General features: G+C 41.1%; 1 protein-coding gene across 3 annotated transcripts in view; it reads left to right on the forward strand.

The window, feature by feature from the left end:
* LOC102433718 (zinc finger protein 454) overlaps positions 1-9,510 on the forward strand; it is a 48,346-nt gene extending 38,836 nt beyond the window's left edge. For all 3 annotated transcript variants that reach the window (XM_006101901.3, XM_023743363.1, XM_023743362.1), the window contains one exon: positions 8,009-9,510. In XM_006101901.3, coding sequence (XP_006101963.1) covers positions 8,009-9,342 — 1,334 coding nt within the window. In that variant the 3' untranslated portion in view covers positions 9,343-9,510. The remainder of the gene's footprint in view (positions 1-8,008) is intronic.
* The last annotated feature ends 1,307 nt before the right edge of the window (positions 9,511-10,817 follow it).

Raw genomic sequence — 10,817 nt, forward strand, 5'->3', positions numbered from 1 at the left:
AAGCAGGCCGGTGGTGGGAGGCAGTTGGGGGCAAGCAGGCCGGCAGGCAGAGTGGTTAGGGGCAGTCAGGCAGGCAGGTGAGCAGTTAGGAGCCAGCAGTCCCATATTGCGAGAGGGATGTCTGACTGCTGGTTTAGGCCCAATCCCTGTAAACTGACAGTAGGACATCCTTCGAGGGGTCCCAGATTGGAGCGGGTGCAGGCTGGGCTGAGGAACACCCCATCCCCTGTGCACGAATTTCATGCACCAGGCCACTAGTTTCATATAATACTGGTTTGGTGGTGATGAACTCCTTTAACTTTTTCTTATTTGTGAAGCTGTTTATCTGACCTTCAATTCTAAATGAAAACTTTGCTGGGTAGAGTAATCTTGGTTGTAGGTTCTTGCTATTTATCACTTTGAATATCTCTTGCCACTGCCTTCTGGCCTGCAAAGTTTCTGTTGAGAAATCAGCTTACAGTCCTATGGGTACTCCCTTGTAGGTAACTAACTGTTTTTCTCTTGCTGCTTTTAAGATTCTCTCTTTGTCTTTTGCCATTGGCATTTTAATTATGATGTGTCTTGGTGTGGTCCTCTTTGGCTTCCTCTTGTTTGGGGTTCTCTGTGCTTTCTGGACTTGTAAGTCTATTTCTTTCACCAGGTAGGGGAAGTTTTCTGTCATTATTTCTTCAAATAGGTTTTCAATATCTTCCTTTCTCTCTTCTTCTGGCACCCCCATAATTCGGATGTTGGTATGGTTGAAGTTGTCCCAGAGGCTCCTTACACTATCTTGGTATTTTTGGATTCTTTTTTATTTTTGCTTTTTGGGTTGGGTGTTTTTTTGCTTCTTCATATTTCAAATCTTTGACTTTATTCTTGGGATCCTCTCATCTGCTGTTGGATCTCTGTACATTATTCTTTATTTCAGTCAGTGTATGCTTAATTTCTAATTGGTCCTTTTTCATATCCTTGAGGGTCTCACTAAATTTCTTGGAGGTTTCTAGAAGACTCTTGAGTAACTTTATAACCGTGGTTTTGAACTCTATATCCAGTAGTTTGCTTTCCTCCATTTCTTTCATTTGTGACCTGTTTCTTTGTCTCCGCATTTTGGCTGCTTTTCTGTGTTAATAGAGTGGCCTTTTGTGCTATATGGACCAGTGGCTCAGCCTCCCCAATCACCTGAGGTGGACAGTCTTGGTGCACGCTTTTGTGGGCTGTGTGCACAGTCTTGTTATAGTTAAGCCTTGATTGCTGTTGGTATCACTGGGAGGAATTGACCTTCAGGCCAATTGGCTGTGAGGACCAGCTGTGTCTACAATGGAGAACTGCTGTGCTAGAGACACCCTTATGTGGCAGGACTTGCTTCAGTGGGGCTTTGGTTCTCACTGAGTCTGCCCCTTGAGTGTGTCGCTTATAGTTGTGAAGAGTTGTAATCTGGTGTGGTCTCACACTGACCACTGGGTACACTGGCTCTTGGATCTCCAAGGAGGTACAAAGTCAGCCACTGCCTGAGGCCACCCAGCAGGAGTTACAGTGAGATCTGCAGATTCCTCCTCTTTGTGTGGGGGTTGGAAGTGCCCAGATGAGGCCCACCTGTGAAGCCAGGCAGGCTGCTACTGCCGAGCCTTGGGCCTTCTTTTGGAAGCTTTAGAGCTCTCTGACCTAGCTGCAGTTTGTTAGGTTATGCTGCGAAAGGACAGGCCATTTGTAAGCAAAAGCTGCTGCGCACAGCTTTGGTGGGATTGTAAATTGGGTGGGGCGGGGGTCTCAGGGAATCACCAGGGTGGAGCAAACAGCAATGGCTGCCAGTCAGTCCTGCACTGGGGAGGTTCCTGCGTCTCCGTGTCTCTGTGTCCCACGCCCCCACGCAGGAACAATGATCGCTGTGAGCACCTCTGAGAGAAAGCCACCCTCGCGTTCCTGTCCTGATGCCAGACAGTCCAGTTTCTCCCTGTATGAGTCTGGATCCCCAGAGTCTCATCTGGAACTGGAGTTCAGAGCACTCCGGAGCTTGTATCTCCCTCCTGATTCAAATAAAAACAATAGTGCACCCAGTTGTCAGCCCGTTTCATGCACACCTCTGCACCTCTGCACTTCCGCACCTCCCACCAGTCTGAATGCGCTTTTTTCTTTCCTTCTAGTTGCAGAACTTCCACTTAGCCAGCCCTCTTGTGGTTCTGGATGATATCTGTTCTGTCTTTTAGTTGTAGTTTTGATGTGGTTGTGAGAGGCAGCAAGTACTGGTGTTCACCTATGCCACCATCTTGGTTCTTCTGTTTCTTGTTTTTTGTTTTTTGAGGTAGGCCTGTAGAGCTATGAACTTCCCTCTCAGGACTGCTTTCACTGTGTCCCATAGATTTTGGATTATTGTGTTTTCATTGTCGTTTTTTGCCATGATGCTTTTTATTTCTACTTTGATTTCTTTGGTAACCCAGTCATTGTTTAATAATGCATGCTATTTAGCCTACAGGTGTTTGATTTTTTAAATTGTTTTTATTGTAGTTGATTTCTAGTTTTATGCCATTGTGATCTGAGATGATGCTTGATATGATTTCTATCTTCTTGAATTTGAAGAGACTTTGCCTGTGTCCTAATATGTGGTCTATCTTTGAAAATGTCCCTTGTGCACTTGAGAAGAATGGATATTCTGTGGCTTTGGGGTGAAATGTTCTGAAGATGTCAATTCCATCTGATCTAGTGAGTCATTTAGGATTGATGTTTCTTTGCTGATTTCTTGTTTAGAGGATTTGTCCAGTGGTGTTAGTGGGGTATTAAAGTCCCCTACTATGATTGTATTGCTGTCAATCTCTCATTTGATATCCTCCAGAAGTTTCTTTTTATGTATTTGGGTGCTCCTGTATTGGGTGCATATATGTTTACCAGAGTTATATCTTCTTGTTGAATTGCTCCCTTTAGTAGTATGAAGTGGCCTTTCTTATCTCTTGTTATGGCCTTCACTTTGAGGTCAATTTTGTCAGATATGAGTATTGCTACCCCAGCTTTTTTTTTAAAATTTCCATTTGCCTGAAAAACCTTTTTCTATCCCTTCACCATCAGTCTGTGTGAATCCTTTGCTCTGAGGTGGGTTTCCTGTAGACAGCAGATATATGGGTCATGTTTTCTTATCCACTCAGCTCAATCTTTTGATTGGGGCATTTAATTCATCTACATTTAAAGTTATTGATATGTACTTGTTTGTCGCCATTTTTATTCTTTACCCCTGTGTTCCTTCTTCACTTCCTATTTCTTCTTTTTACAGCTGACCCTTTAGCGTTTCTTGCATTGCTGCTTTGGTGGTAATAAACTACCTTAGTCCTTTTTTGTGTCTGTGAAGTTCCTGATTTCACCCTCAATTTTGATTGATAGCCTTGCTGGGTACAGTATTCTTGGACTCAGACCCTTGCTTTGCATGACTTTGTATATTTCATTCCATTCCCTTCTGGCCTGATGTGTTTCTGTTGAGAAATCAGTCACTAGTCTGATGGGGGATACTTTGTAGGTAACTTTCTGTCTCTCTTTGGCCGCTTTTAAGATTCTTACTTTGTCGTTGGTGTTTACCAATTTAATTATAATGTGCCTTGACATCTGTCTTTTTGGGTTCATTTTTTTGGGGACTCCTTGAGCATCTTGGAGTTGTGAGAGTTTTTACTTCCCTATATCAGGGAAGTTTTCTGTCATTATTTCTTCAAACAGGTTTTCTATTCCTTGCTCAGTTTCCTCTCCTTCTGGCACCCCTATTATGTAGATGTTATTTTGTTTCATGTTGTCCCAAAGTTCCCTTAGGCTCTCCTCCTGTTTTTTAAGTTTTTTTTCTAGATGCTGCTCTGCTTGGGTATTTTTTCCTACCTTGTCTTCTAGCTCACTGAGGCCGTCCTTTGCTTCTTCTAGTCTACTGTTGATGCTTTCTATTGAGTTCTTTGTAGCAGTGATGTCATTTTTCATTTCTTCTTGGTTCTTCTTCATTTCCTCTTGGTTCTTACACATATTGTTGAATTTGTTTTCCAACCTTTTCAGCGACCTTATGACCATTTTCTGAATTCTTTCTCTGACCTATTGCTTGCCTCCATTTCATTTACTGCCTTTTCTGGTGATGCCTCCTTTACTTTGATATGTGGGCTGTTTCTTTGTCTCCCCATGATCTCTCTTCTCCGGGTGTCTGGTTATGTAGCTCTCTCTCTCTCCTGTGTTGACTTTCTCTAGGCAATATTTGACCTTTCCGTGAGAAGGTGCAGGGCTCGCCCGCATCCACGTATTCACACTGCTTGAGACCTGGTGTTCGTGGGTTTGCAGCTGGTCCCTGGGTGTTGTGGTTGTAGGGTCGTGGGAGGTATCCGAGTTCTTCGGAAGGTAAGGCTAGGCTTCTGATCCTCCATTGGTATTTTTAGAGAGAGTGGAGGGGAGTTTGGAGGAAGAATGATAACGAGAGAAACATTGACATGAGAGAGACACATCGATTGGTTGCCTCCCACAGGTGCCCCACCAGGACTGGGGATCAAGCCTGAAACTGAGATATGCACCTGTGACTGGGAATTGAACATGTGACCCTTCAGTTCAAATGCTGAAGCTCTACCCACTGAGCCAGACAGACCAGGGCTCACCCTATGTCTTTTTATTGGAGCAGTTAATTCACTTACATTTAAAGAAATTATTGATAAGTATATACTTACTGTCATTTTGTTAATTGTTTTTATTATTTTCCTTTTCCTTTCCTTTTCTCTTGATCTCTTCCTTTGTGGTTTGCTTGTTTTGTTTAGTGGGATTTTTTCTCCTTATTCTTTGTATATCTTCTGTAGTTTTTTGGTTTGTGGCTACCATGAGGTTTATGTATATCATTGTATATCTATAGCAGTCTGTTCTAAACTGATAGGCATTTAAGTTCAAATATATTCTATGAGAATTATAGTTTAACTGCCTTCTCCTTGCTTTACGTTATTGATGCCATGTATTAAATTTTTTTTTGGTATGGTATATCTCCTAACTACTTATTGTCATTTGAATTGAGTTTGATACTTTTTTCTTTTGACCATCATAGTAGCTTTTTAAATATCTGATTCACAGCTAAGGCTCTGTAGGTGAGGAGTTATAGCAGTGGTCTCATAAATATCTGATTCACTGTATTTATTAAATACTAGAGGCCTGGTGCACAAAATTCTTGCAGGGGGGCGGGGATCCCCTCAGCCCAGCCTGCACCCTCTTCAATCCAGGACCCCTCGGGGGATGTCGGGGATCGGGCCTAAACCAGCAGTCGGACATCCCTCTCACAATCTGGGACTGCTGGCACCTAATTGCTCACCTGCCTGCCTGACTGATCACCCCTAACTGCTCCCCCCCCTCCCCCCCGCCAGCCTGATCACCTTTAACCACCTCTGCCTGCTGGCCTGATCACCCAGTTAACTACGCCCCTGCCAGCCTGGTCACACCCAACTGCTCCCCCGCTGGCCTGGTCGCCCCCAGCTGCCCCCCTCTACCAGCCTAGTCGCCCCTAACTGCCCCCCTGCTGGCCTCGTTGCCCCATGCAGCCTGCTGTTCAGTCATTTTGTCTTCCCTCACTAACCCCCCACTGCTGGCCTGGTCGCCCCATGCAGTCTGCTGTTCGGTCATTACTGTTACTCTGACAGCATCCTAGACAATTTGCATATTCCTCTATTATTAGTATAGATTTGGTTTTACTGTGAGATTTTTTTCCCTTTCTCTTATTTTCATATTTCTGGTTATGGCCTTTCCTTTTCTGCTTAAGGAAATGCCTTTAACATTTCCTGTAAAGCTAGTTTTATGGTGATGAACTTCTTTAGTTTTTGCTTGTCTGGGAAACTCTTTATCTGTCCATCAATTCTGAATGATAAGCTTGCCAGATATAGTATTCCAGGTTGTAGGTTCCTTTCTTTCAGCACTTTAATGATGTCCTGCCACTTCTTCTGGCCTGTAAAGTTGCTGCTGATAAATCAGGTGGCAGCCTTATGATATGTCCTTTGTGTGTAACTTAATGCTTTCCTTTTGCTTCCTTTAAGATTGTCTCTTTATTTTTAACTTTTGCAGTTGTAATTATAGTATGCCTTGGTGTAGATCATTTTGGGTTCATCTTGTTTGGAACTTTGTGCCTCCTGGATATATGTTTCCTTTCCCAGTTTGGGAAAGTCTTCAGCTATTGTTTTTTTAAATAAATTTTCAATTCCTTTTTTTCTCCTTCTGGTATCCCTATAATGCAAATGTTTGAGTCCCAAATGAGAGCCTCACATGTTAACTATGCCTTTCCTCCCTTACTTTAAAGTTCCTGAACTCCAGTTTTTGGCTTCACAGTACTATAATACTATAGGGAATTCTTAATCTCTGTTTTTTAGTCTCTTGCCCTGAGAAGCATAAGAATTCAGCACATTCTGTGAGGTAAAAACCACTAAGTCAGTAGTTCTCAACCTTCTATCCCTTTAAATACAGTTCCTCATGTTGTGACCCAACCATAAAATTATTTTCGTTGCTACGTCATAACTGTAATGTTGCTACTGTTATGAATCGTAATGTAAATATCTGATATGCAGGATGGCCTTAGGCGACCTCTGTGAAAGGTCGTTCGACTGCCAAAGGGGTCACGACCCATAGTTTGAGAACCACTGCACTAAGTTTTGGGATCACATCTCTGTATGTCCCTTCTCTCCACAAAATTAGACTATCAAGTTGGCTTCAAGTGACATATTATGCCTTTAGACATAATTTTTTATTTTCACTTAAGATTTTCCAGTAGTTTTCTAAGGAATATTGGTCTGTCCCAGGTTACTCTATCAGATCCGGAGGTGCAAGTCAGTCCTTAAGATTTTGAAATTTGGCAATGTTGGTGTTTAACTTTGACCATTCTTTGTTTTGAGCAAGGATACATTATTCTGAGCTCACCCGGATATTTAGCCGTAAAGTGCATCTATTTAACTTTCTTTTTCAGATAAGTTTCAAAGAATTTATTTATTTATTTATTTATTTATTTATTTATTTTTATTATAGCTCTTTGTAGATTTTCTGGATTAAGTAGGGGAAAAAAGTAATGAGGGAGGCTTGTTCTTGATAGCACTTCCCAGTAATTTGCATCATGTGTGTTTAGTAGCTAGTCCTTATTATTGCATATCTTTACACAGAGTTTTAAACAAACAACATGAAAGGCAGATATTCACCAAAACATATGCAAAACTAATATGCCATTCAGAACTCTGTAAATACCAAGGAACCCATGAATGAAAGCAAGTGAGACAGTATAATTGGGAAGTTTGTATTTGGAGAGAGGAATTACTTTGTCAGATAATTCATGGGACCATGGCTCCTATCCCAGTAGCAGATTTCCATTCTAGTGACTAGTATCCCCCCTTCCCTGGATTCAGGGCCTTGCCTTTAGAGATGTAGTGGGTATATTCTGGCAGATTTGCAGGTTTGTTCCTGGTTTTCATATAGATGTTACATTGTTCATATAAGTTTGAAGACATTGCTTCCTCACCAGTAGTAGGAGGTCCTTCACACAACCTTAATCATAGCCTTTTTATTATCCATCTGAATGCTAAAATGAGTGTATAAAACAGTAAAATATTGATTTTAGTAGTTACTCAGGAGTTGAATTTTTTCTGCTTAGTGTTGCCTGTAGTTTCAATGGTTTCTTAAGTTTACATCTGGATTAATTTAAAGACCATATCACTAAAATAAACAAGGTACATTTATTCTTAACTGTTGACATAGTTTGGTCTGTACAAGTTTTTCTGTGGCCCAGAAAGTCTGATAACTTCTCTGTAATCACAAATAAAATAACTTATACTCAAGGTCCCCCCCCAGGCCTGTGACTTCTGAACTCAAGCTCCCAAGGTCTCCTGCTCAATGCATTATACATTAGATCAACTCCTTTCTGCTTTGTCCTCTGTTCACCTCTCCTCCTCTTTCCTTTCTTCAGGAAATCTTCAAAACTGCAACCTTTTTATTAGCATTATAAACAGGCTCATCATCTTACCCCAACTAGATGTTTCACTAGGATAAAACAGACATTTTTATTTTTGATGTCTTTCAGACTGGATGACTATCCCTGTGAGTAAGAAATCTACTCTCAAGGCAGATATTCCTGAAGAAGAATTGGATCAGTGGATGATAAAGGAAAGATTAACTAGCAATAGTCACTGGAAATATGATAGCCTATTGGAATGGCAGCATGAAGCCCAGGAGATAAAGTTGCAGAAAATGGTACTCACTCACCAGAAAATCTCATCTGTGGGTAGTGACCAGGAATGTGAGAGATCTGGGAATCGCTGCATCATGAGCTCATCTTTTGTTCAAAGTCAGGTATTTCAATCTAGCAAAAAAGCCTTTGACTGTAGTGAGTGTGGGAAAGTTTTCACTAAGAGTTCAACTCTTAATAAACATCAGAAAATTCATACTGAAAAACTTAATTCAAATCCAAAAACTCTTATTAAAGAGAAACGGTACAAATGTAGAGAATGTGGGAAAGCCTTTCACCAGAGTACACACCTTATCCATCACCAAAGAATTCACACTGGTGAGAAACCATATGAATGTAAGGAATGTGGCAAGGCCTTCTCAGTGAGCTCCTCACTTACTTATCATCAGAAAATCCACACTGGAGAGAAACCTTTTGAATGCAACTTATGTGGAAAAGCTTTTATCCGAAATATACACCTAGCCCACCATCATAGAATACATACAGGAGAGAAACCTTTTAAATGTAATATATGTGACAAAGCCTTTGTGTGCAGGGCACATCTTACCAAACATCAGAATATTCATAGTGGAGAGAAACCCTATAAATGTAATGAATGTGGGAAAGCCTTCAACCAGAGTACAAGTTTTCTTCAGCATCAGAGAATTCACACTGGAGAGAAGCCCTTTGAATGTAATGAATGTGGAAAGGCCTTCAGGGTGAACTCTTCCCTTACTGAACATCAGAGAATTCATACTGGAGAGAAACCTTATAAGTGTAATGAATGTGGGAAAGCTTTCAGAGATAATTCATCCTTTGCTCGACATCGGAAAATTCATACTGGAGAAAAACCTTACAGATGTGGTTTGTGTGAGAAAGCCTTTAGGGACCAATCAGCCCTAGCTCAACATCAGAGAATTCATACTGGGGAAAAACCATATACATGTAATATATGTGAGAAAGCCTTCAGTGACCATTCAGCCCTTACTCAACATAAGAGAATTCATACTAGGGAAAAACCTTACAAATGTAAAATCTGTGGGAAAGCCTTTATCCGAAGCACACACCTTACTCAACATCAGAGGATTCACACAGGAGAGAAACCCTACAAATGTAATAAATGTGGGAAAGCCTTCAACCAGACTGCAAACCTCATTCAGCATCAGAAACATCATTTTGGAGAAAAGTGATATAATTGCAGTTTATAAGGAAGGGCTTTGAGAATGAGTATATGAATAATTGAATTTAAGAGAATCCATTCTAGAAATTAACCATGAAAGCTTATATTAAGATAGTCATTTTATTTACTGAGAGTCAAGCTTTACAGCAGCGGTTCTCAACCTGTGGGTTGCGACCCCTTTGGCAGTCAAACGGCCCTTTCACAGGGGTTGCCTAAGACCATTCTGCATATCAGATATTTACATTACGATTCATAACAGTAGCAACATTACAGTTATGAAGTAGCAACGAAAATAATTTTATGGTTGGGTCACAACATGAGGAACTGTATTTAAAGGGCCAGAAGGTTGAGAACCACTGCTTTACAGTATTGTGGGTTTTGATAGTTTTAGAATGTCAAACATTCCTCATGGTTCAAGAACTGCCTCAACGGAATAGCAGTACTGTGTAATTAGTCTGAATTACCAAGTATCAGAAGCAAAATGGAGCTTCATTAACAACATAGAAATTTGTTGATCAAATTTACATTTTCATTATTAAAAGAAATTATAAAATTGTAAAAGTTAAGTTTAAAAAGCAAAGGAACAAAAAGGTAAGAAAATGGTCTGCTAGCATTTCCCTCTATTTGATTCTCTTATATAAGAGACACCTAGAGTAAAGAAAGTGTATTTACTACTCATGCATCAGCCCAGGACTTACTTAAACTGTGCTCCCCACCTCTTGCTTCAAATCATCTTTTGTCTGATCTCCCTGGTCTGTGTGTCCACTAACTGTCTATCTGTCTTCTCTTTCCTGGACAGTTCTTTGAATGGTGTGTCCCTCTTTTGATTCAGCAACCCCTAACTGGTAACATCATGCCACTTAATACCAGCCCATTTGTTCTTGGGGAGTATAGTGATCTAACCTCACACACAGTCCATGATTCTGGATATTGCACCCAAATTCAGCTTTCAGAACTTAGAACTTAGAAGTTATGCCTGGGGTTTCAGAGATTCTTGTGTTACCCAGTTCCTCTGGGCCTCAGTTTGACTCTGACCCTGGGGTGATACCTAAAGTATGGGCTTAGTCTTTGTAAACATTCTCCAATTGTTTGTACTGCAGTTACTCTACACACAGCAGGCAGGGGCATGCTTAACCTCAGGTGTGACAAATACCAACCACCTGGTGGTATTTTAGTTTACCTCCAGTTCTGTGACTTGTCATTTCCTGATGTGCAACCTACATGAGAAGTTGGAACCCCACAGCCAATTCTCAAAAGGCTCTGACCCACTCTCTGCCTGGGCAGTCTGACCTACTCAAGCATCACTTTTTGGCTCATCCCTAGAAATGCATTTTCAAGAACTTTGAGGTAGAGTTCCTCAGTTACCTTCTCTACCAACTGATTTGCAAAGTGTTAGACAAGATTTCAGCAATTATTGAGAGGGACTTTACCCTACCCCCAGCCAGGTTACTCCCTACACATTAGAGATTCCTAAGAACAGTTCAT

The sequence above is a fragment of the Myotis lucifugus genome, unplaced genomic scaffold (genome assembly GCF_000147115.1).
Source record: "Myotis lucifugus unplaced genomic scaffold, Myoluc2.0 scaffold_386, whole genome shotgun sequence".
Lineage (NCBI taxonomy): Eukaryota > Metazoa > Chordata > Mammalia > Chiroptera > Vespertilionidae > Myotis > Myotis lucifugus.